General features: G+C 40.0%; 2 protein-coding genes and 1 long non-coding RNA gene across 6 annotated transcripts in view; 1 reads left to right on the top strand and 2 right to left on the bottom strand.

Annotated features, from left to right (window-relative positions):
• Positions 1-459, top strand: part of C1H1orf105 (chromosome 1 C1orf105 homolog) — a 48,150-nt gene extending 47,691 nt beyond the window's left edge. For all 4 annotated transcript variants that reach the window (XM_016932683.4, XM_016932694.3, XM_009438321.4 and 1 more), the window contains one exon: positions 24-459. In XM_016932683.4, the coding sequence (XP_016788172.1) occupies positions 24-172 (149 nt within the window). In that variant the 3' untranslated portion in view covers positions 173-459. The remainder of the gene's footprint in view (positions 1-23) is intronic.
• Positions 1-21,255, bottom strand: part of PIGC (phosphatidylinositol glycan anchor biosynthesis class C) — a 91,824-nt gene that overhangs the window by 26,954 nt on the left and 43,615 nt on the right. The gene's annotated exons all lie outside the window — the stretch shown is intronic.
• The window catches only part of LOC129138054 (uncharacterized), a 38,156-nt gene that overhangs the window by 15,334 nt on the left and 1,567 nt on the right, over positions 1-21,255 (bottom strand). The gene's annotated exons all lie outside the window — the stretch shown is intronic.

The following is a 21,255-nucleotide window of genomic DNA, read 5'->3' as shown; positions in this document are numbered from 1 at the left end:
TTCCTTCTTGTACTGTCATCCAGAAAGCATTCACTATTATAGACTGCCCATTCTGGGCCCCAGGACAGCTGTCTTCCACGGATTACTGACAGAGGCCTACAAAACTCTAAAAGAGAGACAACGTTCTTCCTTGCCCAGAAAGGAACCAATAGGCAAGACAATGAGGCAGTGAGCGGTGGGAGCTCATCACCTCCCAGACTCCCAGAGAGAAAATAACCTCGCCAAGCCAATCTTTGACACTGGCACCTTCTCCTCACAATTTTCTCTCCTCTCCCAAAAGATGATTTAATTTTGCCTTCCTAAGATTGCTGGTATTCTAGCTCTTACCTCTATCTTCTTTCTCACGTCTCCTAAAGACAAAATGGTTTAATTTACATGATTGTAAAGATCTGTTGATGAAAATGGAACATGGTAACTGTCTCTCATTTTATTTTGTTAAAGGTTCCTCTCTATGTTAAAGTGGAAAATGTCCTTCTGTTTCTAAGTCACAAGTTTTCTGTGAAAGTTATTTCAGCTCTTTCTTCAGGACAGGGGCCAGAGATGGCTCCATGAAATCCCTCATGAATTCAGCTTATTAAGAATAAAGGAAGAGGCTAGGTGTGGTAGCTTACACCTGTAATCCCAGCACTTTGGGAGGCCAAGGTGGGTGGACAAAGCGGTTTAATTTACATGATTATAAAGATCTGTTGATGAAAATGGAATATGGTAACTGTCTCTCATTTTATTTTGTTAAAGGTTCCTCTCTATGTTAAAGTGGAAAACATCCTTCTGTTTTTAAGTCACAAGTTTTCTATGAAAGTTATTTCAGCTCTTTCTTCAGGACAGGGGCCAGAGATGGCCCCATGAAATCCCTCATGAATTCAGCTTATTAAGAATAAAAGAATAGGCTAGGTGCGGTAGCTCATACCTGTAATCCCAGCACTTTGGGAGGCCAAGGCGGGTGGATCACCTGAAGTCAAGTGTTCAAGACCAGCCTGATCAACATGGTGAAAACCTGTCTCTACTAAAAATACAAAAAGTAGCCGGCCGTGGCTGGTAGCAGGTGCCTGTAATCCCAGCTACTCAGGAGGCTGAGTCAGGAGAATCACTTGAACCCAGAAGACAGGGGTTGCAGTGAGCCAAGATCACACCACTGCACTCCAGCCTGGGCAACAGAGTGAGACTCCATCTCAAATAAAATAAAATAAAATAAAATAAAATAAAAATATAAAAAAGAACAAAGATGTGGGGCTGGGCACAGTGGCTCAAGCCTGTAGTCCCAGTGCTTTGGGAGGCTGAGGCAGGAGGATCACTTGAGGTCAAGAGTTCAAGACCAGCCTGGGCAATAAAGGGAGACCCCTATGTCTACAAAAGTAAATAATAATAAAAAAAAGAATAAAGGAGAAAAAGAGAAGTTACCATCTAGCCTTATCTGTGTTTGTTAACTCTGGTAGATGGCAGAGGATACTGTGATGCAATGACTGGAAAATGGCAAGGCATTCGTTGTTGCAACCCTGAAGCACAGGAACTGTGCCTTGCCTTGCCCTTCTCACGTCACTTCCTTTAGTGCCTCTCATATGTGAGAAGTTCAGCTAATCCTGGCTTAATAAAAACCATACCTAGTGCATGTATTATGTAGTTTGATTACTTTGGTTGGAAGATGTATGCATCCGGATTTGTCCCAATCTGTGTGTCCATCTGCAGTGTGAGGGAGACAAAAGAAAACTCTAGGCTGGCAAATATTATATTTATAGGCACATATGTTTCATGTCCAGCTTATTGGGGGGTGGGTATATATATATAAAGAACACCTCTGTTATTTAAGAAGCAATGGTCTTGTCTTATCGCAAGATCCTGACTAACTGGAAACTGGATCAACATGTGAGAACCAACCTCTGCCTGACTGTATTTGAAGAATGCTAAAAGTATCATCAGACTTTGAACACCTACTGTTGACTTTTCTCTAATACCTCTGTCGAGTGACTAGATTAACCAGATAAGTGAGTAAAAACATCCTGACATCCCTTTCCCTAGAGGGCTGGAGACACAAGGGTACATCATGGAGACTGGGAATTTACATAGTCTGGGGACCCCTGGGAGTCTCTGAAGCCCTTGCAGAGTGTCTGTGACTTTACTTGAAGAATGGACTTCAAAAATCTCAAACAAATGGCCTTGTCCTTAAATTGGCCTCACTTCCTGCACAAGAAAAAAAAAAAAAGACAAACAAAAACAGAAAAACTTGCTTGATTGTCCTGAATTCCTGGTAGGCTATGATTCTTGGTTTCAGTTCAGTTGGAGTTTAAGAACTCCAAAAACAGTGCCCTTGAATTCTGATCCCATTTCAGATGGTTGTCAAAGGAGAGACACATCACAGGTAACAATGTTTCCTTCTTTTGTTGTTGTTGCAGATTAATACATCCAGTGAAAAGATTGGGTGTAACTGTACCCATGCATTATAGAGGATACATGCCCCATTTGCAATTATCTGGAGTTTTTGAGGTAATCAGAATATTATGTGACTAGTGAGATAGAATGCTTCCTAAATATAGTCAAGATGGCTTCATCCATAGTACTGGGACATTTCCAAAATCTTGTAAAATAAAAAATAATAATATCATGTTGTTCGGTAGTATGATGACAGAAAAGGATGATCTATATCAATGGTTCTTAAACTTTTGGTCTTAGGAAATTTTACACTCTGAAACATTGAAAACACTAAAGAACTATTTATTATATTAGAAATTAAAATGGAGAAACCTTTTAAACACTTCCAATCAGCTGTCAGAGTGATGACATTATCACACGTCATGTAGCCTCTGGAAAACTCCACTACACTTAGGAAGTTTTCCAGAGGCTACTTGAGGCTTCTTGAGAAGAAGGATAAGAAAGGAAAATAACATCTTAGTATTATTATGCGAACAATTGTAACTCACAGACACTCTGGAAGGGCTTCAGAGACTCCCAGGAGTCCCCAGACTATGTGAATTTCCAGTCTACATGATGTATCCTTGTGTCTCTAGCCTTCTAGGGAAAGGGATGTCAGGATGTTTTTACTCACTAATCTGGTTAATCTAGTCACTCGACAGAGATATCAGAGAAAAGTCAACAGCAGGTTTTCAAAGTCTGATGATACTTTTTAGCATCATTTACCTCCCTTTGCTCAGATTGTCTACTTAAAAACTTTATAAACTTCATTTGGTTTCTCAAATATAGTGGGTTGACCAGTTAGCACAAGAAGTCTAGTTCCCTTTGAAATCTCATTTCTCTATATGAATGATTGTTAATTTGCTTGGGCTAGTGTGAACTCATTTCCCAGAATCTGAGGTCTAAACCTGGACCCAGTGTGGCCTCAGCACACTAGTAATACTCCATCTGCAGCTTTGTTGAATAGTTAGCCAGCTGGTGAACTTCCTTTTCAGTTTACTCCTACAACAAAATCCTGAGAGTAATGGGACTGAGGGAAGAATTTCCTAAATTGGGAAGTCCAACTCTGACATACCCCTCCACAGGACTAACCCAATGCTATCATTTCAATTTAAACTTGCAAAGAGATTTGCATATATGCTGCGTGATTTTTCTCTGCAAGTAGTATTATTTAAAATAAATCTTCTTACTCACACCAACTTTGCTTCTATTTTTCCTGTGGTAGTCAAAGTTTTGACTCTGCCATCCCTCTTAGCCCAATCTTTCCTGCACTGAGTTGGATCGTTAGAGGTTATAACTTGAGCTTGTCAGTTATTTTACCTGCTGCATGTTTTTAAGTGTCATCCAAAAGATCTCTCATAAATGGGCCATGGTAATTTCTTCACTATGAAAATCTACTGGTAATGTTATTCCTAGTTCAAAGTAATATACATTTCAGATTAATTTTGCAAAATGGATAATCTTGGGTAGATTTTTGTTGTTGTTTTAAGGTAAAGCCTGCTTTTGCTGTTTTTTTTTTTTAAACAATGACTCTTATTATAATAAAAGTCCACTGACATGAGTCAGATATACTCTTTCATCTTTCCTCACCCTAACAGGGAATTTTAAAAAACCAATCAATCTACAAAATTCTTTTATTGCCAGGAATGGAGAGAAATGCTGTATTTAGGAAAAGCCATGCTGTAGCTTTTAAAAACAAATATTTAACTCGTTGTCACATCTAGTTCCCAGTTTAACCTTGGGAAATCCTACAGGCCTCTACTGCCATGTGCTGTGTTCAGGATCACTTGTATTTTCCCTTCCCCAAACTGTCAAAGCTCAGGGGAGACCTGTCAGGAGCCATCACCTCCCAGGCCTTGTGGTAGAACACATTGGAGCTGCCCATTGTTCTGAACATGTCTAAGAATACATTACTTCAAGTAGCCTAAGTGTAACAAGTTTAATAACTGTCTTGTGTCCTCCTAAGGAAAGCCCTATTTAGAATGTCCCATTTGGGTGTGGTTACTCAGGCTGAGGGAGGTCTTAGGGATGAGAAAGGCATTACTGAACAGAGTATGAAAGAGTTTCAAGAAGAAGAGGAAGCGTGGGTCTTGTTTCTATAAATAAACCTATAAATTCTGAAGAGTCAAGGTGAAATTAGAAAATTTAGAAATGAATAAAATTTAACTAACCCTTAGAGAAAACAGGGATGATCAATTCTGTTTCAACCATCTCCCTCTCAAAAACATCTTAATTTAGCACTTTATTAAATATTATACCTGTTTAATACGTGTAATTCTTGTCTCTCTAGAAAAATGTATAACTTAATGAGGACAAGAACAATATCTCATGCTGACACCATATCCCTGCAGGAGCTACCCAGAACACACTTGAGAGATATTTCAAATGAAAAAAAAAAAATATCTATTCCTAAGCTTACCAAGCAATATGGAAAAAAAAATGAAGTAAAATCCCTGAATTTGGGACAGCAAGGCTATAAAGGATTTAGGTATTGGGATCCTGCCTTTGAGGAGCTAATAGTTTCAATTGTAGAATAAGATATACACACAAACATGCACACAAATGAACACATGTGCAGGTCAGTATGAAACTAGGCATGAGTTATAAACAGAAACACTCAGTGATTGCAGCAAAAAGTTCTCCATATCACCAACCGTCCAGCTCTCTAGACAGGAACAAAGAGGCAGTTGTGTCAACATCTCAAGAAAGTGGTCAGAAGGGGGAAATAGCCATATTCACCCACATGGGAAGTTATCGCTTGTTCTTTGCAAAGTCTTTGGCAAGACGTTTAACTGTCTGGCCAGTGAAATGCAGAATAGTGGAATCAGGTACTGGCAGATGTCTGCTGTTTCAAGGAAAACTTGTTCTTAAACCTCTTGGGATTGTCCTCCACTCAGTCTGTGTAGTGGGGATCATCCTGTAGGGATGTCACATAGCCAGGGTCAGGAAGCCCTTTCTTCCTGGATTCTCACATTGAGAAAGATGCATGAAGAGTAAGATATGCATAAAAACAACAAGAAAGACATTTGGTAACATTAATTGGCTCCAAGGCATGGAACTGTGTGGCTGGAGGACAAAAATTGGCCAAGAAAGAGGATTTTTCAGAGTACACCCATATTTGCTCTTTTAATTTTGAACCATGTGAATGTTTCACTGACTCAAAAATAGAACAAGCTGAAACAAACAAAAAAATCTTTTTAAAATTGCCAGAGGGCTAATCTAGGTGATAAGCTATTAACATAACTGTTTGTCTTCCTGATACTCAAACAACATAGTCCTTGAATACTTACAAGGTTTGGACAAGTTTCCAGTTTAAAGAATAAACTTTGTCTCTGGCCCTTGGAAGTTTTGCCACTGAGAGGCTTCTACTGGCAAATAGTAACATTTATGTAGCATTTTAAACTTTTCAAAGCACTTTCACTTGTTTTTCCTTTCTGTTTGCATTAAATTTACCATTGTTCTCCCCGTTTAAAAAAAGCAACAATGTTTCATACAGTTCTATCTATTTAGCAAATGCAATTCTTTCCTGGGGCACTTTTACCAAAAAACAAAAACAAACAAACAAACAAACAAACAAACAAACTATCTTTTTTTTTTTTTTCTTAAGATCCCAGGTTATTTGGGCAGTATGACATGGACCCAGTCATTCTCTCTGGATCCACCCCAGTGCCACTCAAATTACAGCACCTAGAGAGTAGAATCTAAAATTCTACTAATGCCCTGGCCAAATGTGGCTATGAGAATCTTAACCTCTCTTGTTCTGGATTTCCTACTGCCTGAAAAACAGACTATTATGGCTTTAGTCTTCCTAGCAGCTAAGTCACATTCATTCTTTCACATTGACTTGCTACCAACTAAAGACTTTTTGTCCTTCTAGTGAGAATTACTGTTCTGACAGCTTTCTTCAGGCTGCTAAATTTTTTTTACACCTATATGCATGCCCCTATATTATTTCTTATTAGGGTTTATTCCAGCTAGCTTCCAGCCAGTTACCATCTTTCTGAATCTAGATTCCATCATTGACTAGTCCTCCCAGATTTGACAATCTCATCTTCTTCTTCTAGGTATTTGACACAAGTGTTGAAAGGAACAGAGCCAGGAACCAGACCCCATAGAATAAATTTAGAACTGTCTCTTTAGATCAAGGATTCCCAGGGGGCTCTTCTTTATATTTTATCGTAAAAACATTCAAATATACACAGAAGTAGAAATAATAGCCCAAAAACACCTATATCTCCTCCCTCTGGAGTCCACAATTGTCAATATTTTTGCCACATTTCCTTCACCTATATATTGTTTTGCCAAACCATTTTAAAATAGATATCATGACATTATACCACTATATAGTTCAACTTGCAGTCCTTCAACACATAACACCATTATCTCACCTAATAAAATATGAATAATTCCTCATTGTTATATTCACTTAGTCTATATTCAAATTCCCCATTCGTCCTCAACATGACAATTATAGCAGGTTTGTTCAAAGCCAAGTTACATCAAGGGTGACATATTGCATTTTTCCTCCTTTCATCTAGAACTCCACCTCAACTTCCTTTTTCATTACATTGATCTGTTGATCTATTGAAGAGACAAAGATAATTGTTTTGTAGAAGCCAAAGACCTCTTTAAATAATATGGCTCTTCATGTTGTTCATTACAAATGCTGCTATCAAATAAAGGTCATTTATTAAATAATGTTAATTTTCCTTTTTAATAACAAATTTGTATGTAACTACCAATTAGAGATCCTAGTAAACATGAAATAGCACTCTTATCATTTTGGGTTGACATGATCACAAGGATAAACTCAGAATTATGATCCTTTATAATGGTATAACATTGATCAAGTTACTTAACATCTATGGGTCTTTCCTGTGTTCTGTAATGAATCTATCTCAGTAATACAGTTCTTATAAGGACTGATACAATAAGCATGCAAAGTTTCTATTTAGAATCTCTGATCATAGAAGCAAACACATGTTTTCATTTAATATTTGGAAAGCTGACTTTAAACTAATATTTGTCCAATCCATGTTGCGTGCTGGTAAAGAGGGTGGTTAGTTGAGTACAATTGATTCCCCACTACCTATTCAACACTGTTAGAGAGATCACATTTCATCCTCACAATAACCCTACAAGATAGGTATCACTATCCCTATAATATGGATGAGGAAACTGGATCTCACAAAGTTTAAATGACACACTCAGGTTCACACTAAGTTGTTAATTGAACTTAGGTGTTTTTGAATACATACCTGGAGCACCTATAACTTCCCTACTCTGCTCCTCTGATTGTGAATAATACCCACTCCTTGGTCAATACAATATCTAAGATATTATATCTACCAATCACTACAACCTTGTTAGAGTTAAATTAGAAGTAGCAATTCCCTCATTGAAATCTTCTACCTTCTGAGGGATAAATCTGGCTACAAGCCAAACAAAACCAAGCCTTATCTTCTGGGGTTTCCCCAGAGTGGGAAATGCCACACACTTGCTGCAGGCAGAGGCCTCTCTCCTCTCAACCTGTTAGACATTCAGGTTTACTGGAAATGTGTCATGTCTTTGGAATGGGAGAGTAGGGAGGAGCCAGAGAGAGCCACGTCCTGGCATGAAACTTGCCCACCAGGATAGACAAGGCTTGGGAGGTGGGAGGTGGTGGGTAGGAAGGCAGACTAGGCCCAAGAGCATGTGAAAGTCTGAACATGTGAACATATGTAGCACCAGTCAGTCCTGGGGTTTTTGTCAGCCATTAGAGACCAAATATAGGTGTATGTGTGTGTGTGTGTGTGTGTGTGTGTGTGTCAGAGGGTACTTGGAAGTGTCAAAGGCACTTCTTACCTGTGGTAAAGCTCAGTCACTTGACACAAAGTTCAAGGGGCTAGATTCTGTCTGGCGAAGGGAGTCTGGCCAGAGCAAAATTAGGAAGCCCAGGGATTCTCAGTGGGGCCGTATCATGATTTATGGGGGAGACAGATGCAGTTAGAGACTGCATTCAATATTGAAATATTTTACATACATGTATTTTAAAACAAAATATATTTGTGTTTATAATACAAAATGATGAAAGCAAATTAGAAAAAAATCTTAGCCAGGAGGATGTGCAGATGAACTCTAGCTAAAAACTGTCACCTTTTGGGTAGTGATTTTTCAAGGGAGTTGTGAAATTTCTATGTTAAACAAAAGAGGATATTGGTTTCAATACTGAGAAATCCTTGGAGAACAGAGGGGAAAACAGAAGTTTTGGGAGCAGATGTTGGTGCTAGAAGAGCAATAAGTTAGCCTGGGGCTTATCTCTATTTCATTTATTTTATTCGATAAACATTCACTGAAAAACCTACTAAGCAAGACGCTTTGTGAAAAACCTACTAAGCAACAGGCATTGCTGTGGGTACAACAGTGCTGTGGGTACAACAGTGAATGTAACCATTTTCTGCCCTTGAGAAGTTTGTGATCTAATTAAGCAGTAGAGGTAGGTTAACAGAGAACAACAACAAAATCTTAAAAGTGCTACGATAGAAGTATACACAAGGCACTAAGAGGAGTCTCTGGCCCAAGTTCAAGGTGGGGAGGAGCAGAAAGAATTTCTTAGACCACAAATGAATTTTAAAGAGCACTTGGCACTGGATCTAGTGCAAAGGGACAGTCTCTCTAGCAGAGTGATGAACCATAGTGACTACAAGTTTGGGCTCTGTACTCATGTTGGCTGAGTTCCATTACAGATGGCACAATCTTGGGCAAGTAACTTGCCTCTCTAGACCTTGGTTTCTTCCTCTATAACATCAAGATGGTACGATGGTACTGCAGGGGCCAACCTCTTGGCCCTATGAAGGTTCACTGACAAATAAGCTCATAAAAGGCAGATTAATTGGAGAAAAGACATACTCATTTATTTTAAATGTATACACAAAAGAGCCTTTGGAATGAAGACCTAAATATATGGGAGAAATTATCCATTTTGATGCTTAGATTCAAAAAAGTATGGAGAGTTGTGTAGAAATATGATTGGACAAAAAGGTTGTGATCAAATGCTAGTAGACTGAGTGGGGAAACCCAGCAAGACCTGCCTGTCTGAATTCTTCTTGGCATCTCTGAGCATGCACTCCTTCCTTCTGGGTGTGGGGCAGAGTGTCTTTGGGGAAGGGGGGCTCTGGTTTTTATGGCTCACCACAGAGAAGAGGAATTCTAGTTTCTATGACTAGCCTCAGGGGAGAAAGGTGCTGCAAGACAGGAGGGCAGCAGAAGGTCAGAGAAAAACATTTACTTCTAATGCTGCTTCTGAGGCCTTCATTTCAGGATATTGTGTTCTCAGCCCCAGTAGTACCTACCTCACAGGGTTGCTGTGAGAAGTAAATGTAGTAATTATGTAAAGCACTTTAGCACATAGCTCTCAATAAATATAAATTATTAATTAATATAAAATGCAACATGTCCTGATGGATCTGAAATTGTATTTGGGGGACTTTTAATTAGGGTATTCTCTGTGTTTAGACATTCTCTTCCAATGCTGGTCTAAGGTTTTTGACTCTTCATTTGTAGAGCATTACACAAGAGTCAATGAGGGCGATCTATCAAGGATTGACATATGAATTAGAAATGTGGCAGTGCTGGTTTTCAAAGGGAGTTCATGGTTAACGAAAACCTACCTCGGCCAAACCCAACATTTGCTCTCATTTATGTATTTATTTTTTCAATATTTTAGTTCCTAATATATGCCAGGTACTATGATTTATGGTAACTTTACAGAGATGATTTATACATAATACTTTTCCATAGAAACTCACAGTCTTAGAGAGAGAGAGAGAGAATCACAATACCATATGATAGTGTGATAACAGAGGTATGTGCAAAATGCTTTGGGGAACCCTCCCAAGTGCTGTAATGACTAACACTGACTGCACATCTGGGAAGGTTTCCTGAAGGAGGTAACCTTCTAGTTAGGTCTTTAATAAGAGTTTCCCAAGCAGATACCTGTGGGATGGGAGAATTCCAAGAAGAGGAGATTGTTTATGTAGAGAAACAAAGCATTGATCAAAAATGATGTATTCATGGCAAAAAGCATAGAAGCATTGTGTAAGATTAACAGGGGATTAGGTTAAAAAGGTAGATTATACCAGTATGATATTAGGTGGCTGTGTAATACTTACTCTATAGGCTGGAGAGAACTAGAGGCATGATCACAACAGATCTGAGAAAGAACAAACAATGGAAACCGAGTGACAGGAGAGGACAGATGAGATAAAAAGAAATCAGGCCTTTGCAATAATCCAGGCAAGGTTGGTAATCTTGAAAGTTTCTGGCTGTATATACAGTCTGGCCATACAGAAAGAGATCAGGACTGCAGATGCATTTCTAGGAGTCATCAGGTTAAAGGTGATATTTAAAGCTATGCATATCAATGAGCTACCCCAAGGACATGATGTAGTGTGGGAGGAGAGGGGTCCAAGTGGGCAGGCCTGGAGAATACCAGCAAAGGACAAGGTAAGAAAGAAAAGGCAGCAAATTAAACGGAGAAGAAATCAAAAATTGTTGTCCTAGGGAGGAAGAAGTTTACGAAGTAAGAAGTTATCAATGGTGCCAAATACTATAGGGAATTTAAATATGAAACGAGTAAAAAGAAGTCACCAGATTCCACAATTAAAAAGTTAGGGTAGCCATAGTTAAAGTATTAGGGACCAAAGCTGGATTGCAATGAGTTGAAGAAAAAAGGCAGTTTGGTGATAAGAGAGACAAGGTTGAAGAAAAGGTATACTTAATAAGGGAGAGACAGGAACATATTTGAAGCCAAGCCTGTGGACACCTAAGCATTCTACTGCGTTGTTTCTGTCTATGAGTTGTTTTTTAGATTAAAAAAAAAATTGTAAAATATTTTTTATGGTGTAAGGATCTCATTGGCAGGCTTTTTTAAAAACTGCACCCACGACCGGGCGCGGTGGCTCACGCCTGTAATCCCAGCACTTTGGGAGGCCGAGGCGGGCGGATCACGAGGTCAGGAGATCCAGACCACGGTGAAACCCCGTCTCTACTAAAAATACACAAAATTAGCCGGGCCTGGTGGCGGGCGCCTGTAGTCCCAGCTACTCCGGAGGCTGAGGCAGGAGAATGGCGAGAACCCGGGAGGCGGAGCTTGCATTGAGCCGAGATTGCGCCACTGCACTCCAGCCTGGGCGACAGAGGGAGACTTCGTCTCAAAAAAAACAAAAAAACCAAACAAAAAAAACTGCACCCATGAGTGTTACCTGAAACCCCTCTGCTCACTCTACACTGGCTTTTCTCCCCGCCCTCAGCATATCTACACCAGAGGCTGCAGGGACTACAGGAGGAATGAAAGGAAGCCTGCTCTCCAGCTCGGGCACTCCTCCAGGATCCTACCTTCTGCCTGCTCCAGTCTTCCTCACACATCGGCTCCCCTCCTTCCTGACCCACTTGGCTTCATGACTTGGCTCCCACTTCTACTATCTCTGGAGCTTCAAACTGTTTATTGGAGCCAGGGAACAGAACCTTCTCAGCACTGCAAACTGAGGCCTGTGGTGTCATGGCCATGGCTCTGGCCCCAGGACCTGCCACACATTCATTTATTGCACATATATTTGTTAAACCCCTATTGTGAGCCAGGTACTATTATAGGCACTTGAAGACATTGGTGAAGAAGGAAACCAAAGTCCCTGTTCTTAATGGAATTTACATTTAGTAGAGGAGAAAAACAATAAACAAATGGTGGGCAAGGCCCCCAGGTGCCCTATCTTCCAGGAAAAGAACAGGAATGCACTCACACTGAATGATAGTTACACTTCATAAACTCTCAGAGCCACTCCCTTTGATGTGGTTCCCTAAGACATAAAGTCTACTACTGTCACCTCTCTCCCCCAGGCATTCAGACTCCAAATGGGCATGCCATCAATCAAGTAACATTCTTATTCTTTTCTGGCACACCACATCCCCCACATGCTAAGCTTTCCACTAATTAGCATATATTGTCCAATCTAGGAAGCCGTCAGGTAAAAGATGAACCACTATTGTAGGTACTTTAAATAAATGTATGATAAGAGAAACTTAATAGGGGACCCCTACATAAAGCTGAGACACCAAAGAGCTATACCCTTAATATAAAGGTAAATAAGAAATGAACTCACCTCACAGAGTGAGACAGGAAAAAAAATCTTACATGTCTCAGTCTTGGCTTTAGTGGAGAGAGTGGGAAGAACATCTCATCTGGGAATTTAAACTACAAGCTGGTACTCTTACTGGTGGTCTAACTTCACACTGCTAGTGTGGCCCAAATATCCCCAATCTCAGAATTTAATATGAAGTGGTCTCAAAGTGACTGGCAGAAGCAAAAGTAAACCCTCAGAACCAAGGTTCACAATGCCCAAAAGATGGCTCACTTACTCTGGCAATAAGCAAAATTAGTCATTTCTAATACAACCAAAAGATAATAGCCATCTGACCAACTTCATTGTGTAGGGATTTAAACTATAGTCTCTATTCTGTTAGTTTATTTATTTATTTATATGTTTATTTTTGAGACAGGGTCTCACTCTGTCACCAGGCTGGAGGGAAGTGGCACAGTCATGGCTCACTGCAGCCTTGAACTCTTCAGCACAAGTGGTCCTCCTGCCTCAGCCTCCTGAGCAGTTAGGACTACAGGTGTACACCACCATGTCCAGCTAATTCTTTTATTTTTACTTTTTGTAGAGATGTGATCTCACTGTGTTGCCCTCCCTGGTATTCTCTGGGTTTAAATTTTAAGTGCAATACGTTGTCTATAGTGACCACTTCAAAGTTACAGATGGAGAAATTAAGGCTTATATAGCAAATTAACCATGGCACCGAGATGCTCATTTAGACAATCCTTTTTCCTCAAAGAACAGAGCTTCTCTGTGTCTGGCATCTTAGGCTCATCCTTCTTGGATGGTAGCTTCTATTAAGTAGCATGCTGTCATCTATGGAAATGGGTATCAGCGCCTGGAGACATCAGTCTTAATTATTGGCAAAACCTCCCTAGAGCTCCTAAGCTAATTCTGGGCTCCGTAACTGGAAATGCAGATGCTGGTAAAGGTATTGAAGGGAAATATGAAACCTATTGTAAAACAAGAACTAGGTGGGAAAGGTAAAATTCTAAGTTTTTCTTTTTCTATCTAGAAGGAACACCAGAGACCATCTAGTCCAATTCCTCAGGCTATATGGCAGGACTATCCTATCAGATCTTTGCATGGCTCATCTTTTTGCATAACTCAGGTTTCTGTTTAAATGCCACTCCTCAGGAAAGACCCCATTGATTATCTCATTTATAATAGCCCACCCACATCCCAAGATGCTTAATCCCTTCTTTTGCTTCTTTTAGTCAGAACAATTATCACTTTCTGAAATGGCCTGAAACTATTAGTTAATTATCAACTTGCTTTTTCTGTCTTCCCCCACTAGAAGACAGAAACCTTGCTCAGCTCTATAAACCCAGAGGTTGAACAGCATCTGGCCCCAAATGGAAACTAAAAAAAATTGTTGATTGAGTGAATAGTGAATGAATCAGTGAAGAAAATAAGGATGATAGCCTTAATTATTTCAATTTCAAACAAATGAAATTTAATGATGTTAGGTTTAGATTAGGTTTTTGTTTTGTTTTGTTTTTGTTTTGTTTTGTTTTTTGTTTTTGTTTTCGTTTCTGAGAGGGAGTCTTGCTCTGTCATCCAGGTGCATCCAGCGCAATCTCAGCTCACTGCAACCTCCGCCTCCTAGATTCAAGCAATTCTCCTGCCTCAGCCTCCTGAGTAGCTGGGACTACAGGCACACGCCGCCACGCCCGGCTGATTTTGTTTGTTTTGTTTTGTTTTGTTTTGTTTGTTTTGTTTTGTATTTTAGTAGAGATGGGGTTTCACTGTGTTGCTCAGGTTGGTCTCGAACTCCTGAGCTGAGGCAATCCGCCCGCCTCAGCCTCCCCAAGTGCTAAGATTACAGGCGAGAGCCACTGCGCCTGGCCTAGATTAGGTTTTAAGTGATTCATTTTCTCTGAGGAGCTACCTGTAATGTTTCAGTGTTACAGCCCTTACCATTGTGTCTGCTATATACAAAGTTCTCAGTAAAGGTTTGCTGGATGGAAGAATCCACATGATATATCCCTTTATAATAAGCTTCTTCAACTCTCTGGAAATTGATGAGGCTTACCATTAGAGGACAATGATATATGTGATGATATTAACCAAAAAGAGGTAGAAAAATAGAAATAGATTTTAGATCATATGAAACATTGAAAGAGATGAAAGAGTTAAAAGATTTAAAATAACATTTTAAAAATGAGAAGTGGGGCCAGGTGTTGTGGCTCATGCCCGTAATCCCAGCACTTAAGGGGGCACTGAAGTGGGAAGATCACTTGAGCCCAGGAGGTCAAGACCAGCCTGGACAACATAGGGAGACGCCCATCTCTAAAAAAAAATTAAAAATTAGCTGGGCATGGAGGTACCTGCCTGTGGCACCAGCTACTCAGGAGGCTGAGGTGGGAGGATTGCACCACTGAACTCCAGCCTGGATGACAGAGTGAGACCCTGTCTGAGAGAGAGAGAGAGAGAGAGAGAGAAAGGAAAATCATCAATACTGGGAAAGGAAGACAGGAGAGTTTTAAAGGAAGAAGAAGGAAAGATTCAAGAAGTCATGATTGTCTATGTTCCTCTCATTTCCTATGTTAAGTAATCAAAGGAGGTTATAAAATCTTCCTCCAGGAAGGTTTTAAAGATAAGAACACTTTTTTGTTGGCTGGTGTGCCTGTGGATCCATCCTGGAAGTGAGGAATAAACCAAATGGTTTTTCCAACATCTTCTAGACTTATGATACTCTGCATTTGGACACTGAAAAACCACTCATTCATCATTCAGCAAACATTTACAAAGTTCCTGCTATGTACCAGGAAATAGTTAGAATCCTTTTGGTTCCAAGTGACAGAAATTCAATTCATACCTTAATACTTCAAGAAAAAATGGAAGTGAACTTGAAGGATCCTGCTTTTCTCCCAGAGCAACCAACCCACAAGAAGGGCAGGAATGCAGCAGACCCCAGGAACCATTGCAGCCAGGGACCTAATATGGTGAGGATTCTATCTCCATCTTTTTTCTTTGTTGTCTTTAGATGTTGTCTTTTTCTTTCTCCTATTGCAGACTATTTCCTCATAGAAAAATGAGACTATGGACATCTTCCAAGATTTATGCCTTACAGTTTTTGGCTGCTTGTGATCTCAAGCCCAAAGATCTAGAAGGCACCAGACCCAACTTGAAAGTGTGCCCTACCATCAAGTAATCGATTATAATCATTCAGATGGGACTAAATAGGAACTCCATAAGGACGAAATACTGTGGAAGGAGAGACATAGTTTTCAAAGTAAGTGGGTAGGGCTGAGCAAGTAATACCATATACACTCATTATGGCCTGATACTGTGTTGTACCAATACAGGTGAAACAAATATGATTAAACTTTATATCTGTAAAATCAAGGTGTCAACAACTGGTGCACTACACAAAAATGCTGTCAATGATATCCTTAGGAAGTTTGAATGCAATGGTATATTTAGGAACAGCTGAGATTGGCATCTCTCTTTGAGAAGACTGCCCTAATTTTCTTTGTAAAAGGCACATCCTGTCTCTCCAGTTCAGAGGGTTGACCTGTCACTTGGGGTTAGTGATGACTACAGAAGTGAGGATGATAGTTGAGTAACTGGTTTGTCGACTCTTGGGAGTATGGAAAAGAGGCATGATATTATTGGAGATGGGCAGTATGAAGTAGGAAACAAGAGGAGTAGGTAGAGAGAAAGAGAGAAGAAGAAAAAAAAACAGGAGAAAGTGGTTAATGGAGTTTATGTAAAATTCACTCCAAACCTCACTTCCTCATAGTTCTCCATGTCCTCCGTCATTCAAGAATGAGAAAGATAGGCTCTCCTGAAAAATACTGAGAGGGCAAAGCTCTTTGATCTGGGACTGTCTGATCACAGATTGTTCCTTTAGCTCCTTGGCAGTCTGCTCAGCTCTTTCCCTAGATCAGTGTCTGGTTAGAAAGGGGGTATGAGACTGAATGAACTACTCACACCCTAGCTTCATTTCCATGATAACTGATCTTCACCCATTGCATTTGGGGTCTCATAACTTATACCTTCCTAAGGAGGAATTGGTATGTTTGGAGAAGGAATGGGGTTGGCTTGTGGTCAAAGAGCTGGGCTTTTCAGAATTCTCTAAAGGATTGATGTTTCTTTTCTTTCTTTCTTTCTTTCTTTCTTTCTTTCTTTCTTTCTTTTTCTTTCTTTCTCTCTCTTTCTTTCTTTCTCTCTCTTTCTTTCTTTCTTCTTTCTGTCTTCTTTCTCTTTCTTTCTTTCTTTCTCTCCCTCCTCCTCCCTCCCTCCCTCCCTTCTTTCCTTCCTTCCTTCCTTCCTTCCTTCCTTCCTTCCTTCCTTCCTTCCTTCCTTCCTTCCTTCTTTCCTTCCCTCACTTTGTTGCCCAAGCTGGAGTCTGGAGTGCAGTGGTGCAATCAGAGCTCCCCAGAGCCTCCATTTTCCAGACTCAAGCAATCCTCCTACCTCAGCCTCCCTAGCACCTGGGACTACAGGTGCACACCACCACACCCAGCTAATTTGATTTATTTATTTTTTTTTGGAGAGATAAGGTCTCACTATGTTGCCCAGGCTGGTCTCAAATTCCTGGGCTCATGCAAGCCTCCTGCCTCAGACTCCCAAAGTGCTGGGATTACAGATGTGGGCAATTGTGCCTGGCCTTGAATGATATTTCTTTTAGAGATATTTCTGTTTTCAATGCTTAAAGTAATAGTAATTCTTTCCAGATGGCTTGAAATGAGAACATTCCCATTTCCCTTTAGAAAATGGCCACAGTACAATATCTCCCAAATAGTCCTACAACAACAACACAGGCTGAAGTATGCCTAGTCATTTGTTAGTCAAATGGGAAAGTAGGAAGAAGTGATGGATTGGTGACAAACTGGCTCAGCCAGCTGGTCCAAGTTAGGAGCCATCTTTCCTCTCCCTGGATGAGAATGGCTGTCCAAAATTGCAGGATTTCAGGAGTAGGAATGTTTTAGGATTGCTTGCAAGTCAAAGGATTCATGTGGCGAGAGTCACGGGGGAGATGGAGGTATACAGAGAAATGAAGATGACAAATACCTGCATTGAAATATTAGCGATTCTGAGATCCTCCATTAGGCCTGAGGGGAGAAACCATGACTTAATCATTTCTTTATCTCTAGTTAGCATGTTTGCTATCTCTACGTCCCTATCTCATAGCTGGCACATAACAGCTGTTTCATAATATTTAGTTGATTGACTGAATAAAAGTAAGATTTGATGTTTGTGAACATATCTCAGGAGTTCTGCACAATCTGGGACTTCCTAAAGGCATAAGATTTGTCCTCTATAAATGAAAGATATATTTCTTTTTATTTTTTTAACTATCCCTCATTTAACTCTGATTTGATTTTTCTCAGCTGGGCTCCTTGTTAACTGGGAATTTGAATCCAAAAAACTGGCTCCAAATGAGATACAGAAGATAAAGTTTCTTTCTCCTAGGCTTCTAAAAGAGGAACAATTCATTCTGGGATCCAGAAACGGAACCCAGAATAGGGATTCTTATAAATTCTAAGCAAAGCTCAGAATTAAACAAAGAGAAGTGCCTTTCAGAGTTATCTTCATTGAGCGACCACACAACTGCCTCAGAAAGGCAAAAACAAATGTCCAGTAAGTACGGAATTTTCTGCTCATTCTTTCCAATTAATAAGCCCCCTAGGCTTTACAATAAAATCTGGGGGTTTTTACAAAGTCGGATCTCTTTTTTGTACATGAGAATTGCTAGAGTATACTGGCTTAAAATTCAAAAACAATAAGGAAAAGATAAGCAATGAGAATTAGTATTTGTCACTGAGAAACAACAAGGTAAGATACATTTACAGCTTAGTGGCTAAAAGCAGGGTCGCTGGTTGTAGCCTGACTGGGTTTGTATCCTGGCCCAAAACTTACTGCTTCCTTATGGCTTTGAGCAAGGCTGTTGTGAGACTGAAATGCATTTTATCAAGAAAAGTGCTTAAAATATACCTAGAATATAAGCACTCAATAAATATTAACTAATCATACTATTATTTTCAAAAAATGTTTTCTAAATCACAATTCTAATAAGTCCTGCTCAAAATACTTGAATAGCTGTACATTTTCCCCCTGGATAAACTGTCCTTTAGTATGGCCTACAGGTACATTCCAGGGCTAGCCTCTGCTTACTCTTCCCCTGCAACTCCTCCCAGATCAAACCCTAAGCTCCAGCTTTACTTGGAGCTCTCTGAATTGCCTTCCTCTTTTATATCTCTGTACATATTCTTCCTTCTACTCGAACTATTCTTTCCCACTCATTCACCTGGCTGATATCAATTTGTCCCTAAAATAGACCAGATATCAGCTCTTCCAGGAAGCGCCCCCTAATATAATCAGCTTGGCTTAGGGACTCTTCCCATAAGCTCTTACTTTCCTGTGATCTGCTGCATCATGTTCCTTATCATGCTCTGCTGACATACTTTCCTCCTCTTCCTCCCCCGTGGACTATGTGCTCCTTTGGGAGAAGATGTGGCATCTTTTTCTCCAGTGTATCCCCAGCCTGTATCACAGAGCAGGTATTCTAAAAAGTGCTTGGAATTTTAAAAATGGCTAACTATTTAAAAGAAGGAGGCTTAAAAATGAGCAGACTTTAAAATGAGGTTTTAAAATGAATTATCCTATAAGGATCAGCAAAGGAAGAATTAAAACCCAAAAGAAAATAAATAAATACAGAAAAATCTGCAATTCCCCCACCTCTCAACTCACTCCTGAATCCTTACATTTGAAGCCTGGGATTCACTCCATTTTTTTTCAGTTTCAAGTTCTGCTTAAGGACATGTCAGGAGTCACAGTCTCCAGTGACTCAGGTCTTTGATGCCGCTACCTAATCCTGCTTTATTTCCTGCAAGCAACTGCAGCACCAACTCTGATCCTCAACAGGAAATTCTGAGCATTCACCAATTCAGGTCCTTTTAAGCTGATTATGGTTCTTAGCGCTAAGAGATCCAAGGCTTTCCATAATCTACACAATGTGAAGCCTGTCTATTGAACTAGCTCAGCACCTGATTAGTAATACCCAATTGCCTTTACTTTTTCTAAGTGTGATAGAGGGCTCCAGTTAATTCTTTAAATACCCTTCTTAGTGGAAATACCATCCCATCACACATTGATTCTGAAAGTGATAGCTAAGGTCATTCAGCAGATCAGTGGCAGAACAAGGAGGTCAGATTCCAGTTCCAGCCAACAGGGTAGTTCTAGGGTCATATAACCCAAGTCAGTCTCTTTTTCCCTTTGGCATTTTTCATTCTGGACACAGAACTATGGAATCAAAAATGGGAGAGGGGGCAAGCTTAAGAGAAAGTCATATATTGAACAATGGTAAGTGGCATGAACATATAATAAATAACATTTACGAATTCCCTGTGTACTGATTCCCAGGAATCTGAAAGGCACCAGCAAAAGAAAATGCCCTAAATTAGCCAAGGGTATTACCCAGTGTTCATTTCTTTGGCATGAAAAAACCCCCAAAAAACTAGAATAAGAATTAGGAGGGAAATAAGATGTCTGAAGAGTTAGGGACTTTTCCATCATTTTCTTCTGCCATTTCTAAAGATTTTGCTTTGAGACTAATTGGATTTAAACTTCTGAAATGCCTTTCTTGGGATATTTGATCATGGCAAGTGGGAGAGACTTCAGAATATTTCAGTCTCAAGTGGGAATAGCTTCAAAGCTATTCACCTTTCCCAGCAGTAGGCAAAAGAATGGTCAGGGAACATTTCAAAGTTAATGAAATCTCTTCTAGTCCAAAGTCCAAAGATCATATATCTACCTCTATAGCTCTTATACCTACTATACGGTCTGTCGCTTAGTAGATTCTCAACAAGTTTTTTTTTTTTTTTTTGAGACAGTTTCACTCTTGTCGCCCAGGCTGGAGTGCAACGGCGTGATCTTGGCTCACTGCAACATCCACCTCCTGGATTCAAGCAATTCTTCTTCCTCAGCCTCCCAAGTAGCTGGGATTACAGGCACCCACAACCACACCTGGCTAATTTTTGTATTTTTAGTACAGACAGCGTTTCACAATGTTGGCCCGGCTGGTCTCAAACTCCTGACCTCAGGTGATCTGCCCATCTCAGCCTCCCGAAGTGTTGGGATTACAGGTGTGAGCCATTGCACATAGCTAAATCATGGCCTCTTACCTTTTTTTTTTTTAAGTGCCTTCAATTGTATCATTCACCAATTTCTGTGGTATAAATCTTCCAGCATGACCAATTTCAAGCTACCAACAGCTTAACAACCAACTCACAAAATTTTGGAAAAGTTAACAATCACTTTCATCACTTTCATAACCAGTAGGAATCAACTCCAGCACACCAGAGCTTGGCTCTCTGTATTCAAAAGCAAGTCAGTACTGAGTGGTTTCAATGTATTTAGCCCTCAAAGGGAAGTAGGGATACTCAGAGTTGGCTTGGGAACAGAAATTTGACAGTGTAATAAAGCTTCATGCTTAGAAAAGCATATAGGTGATGTCCTGTGGGAACTACCAAAGGCTGAAATAATTTTCTGCCTCTAACCTAGTATGAAAAATTGAAGAAGTACGTGTAGACCCTTCCTCTGCATGCTGCACCTCTTCCTCTAAGCAAAGGAGAAAGAAACCTTAGCATGCATAAACCCTCTCCAACAGGACTGAGGTTCTCCTGAACAAGGGAAAAACTCAAATCCAGGTTTGAATGTGCTCAAGTCACAGTTACCAATTTAAGATCTTTGTAATAGTGGAGATTAGATC

This window comes from Pan troglodytes, chromosome 1, assembly GCF_028858775.2.
Source record: "Pan troglodytes isolate AG18354 chromosome 1, NHGRI_mPanTro3-v2.0_pri, whole genome shotgun sequence".
Taxonomy (NCBI): Eukaryota; Metazoa; Chordata; class Mammalia; order Primates; family Hominidae; genus Pan; species Pan troglodytes.
This window is presented reverse-complemented; position numbering and strand designations above follow the sequence as displayed.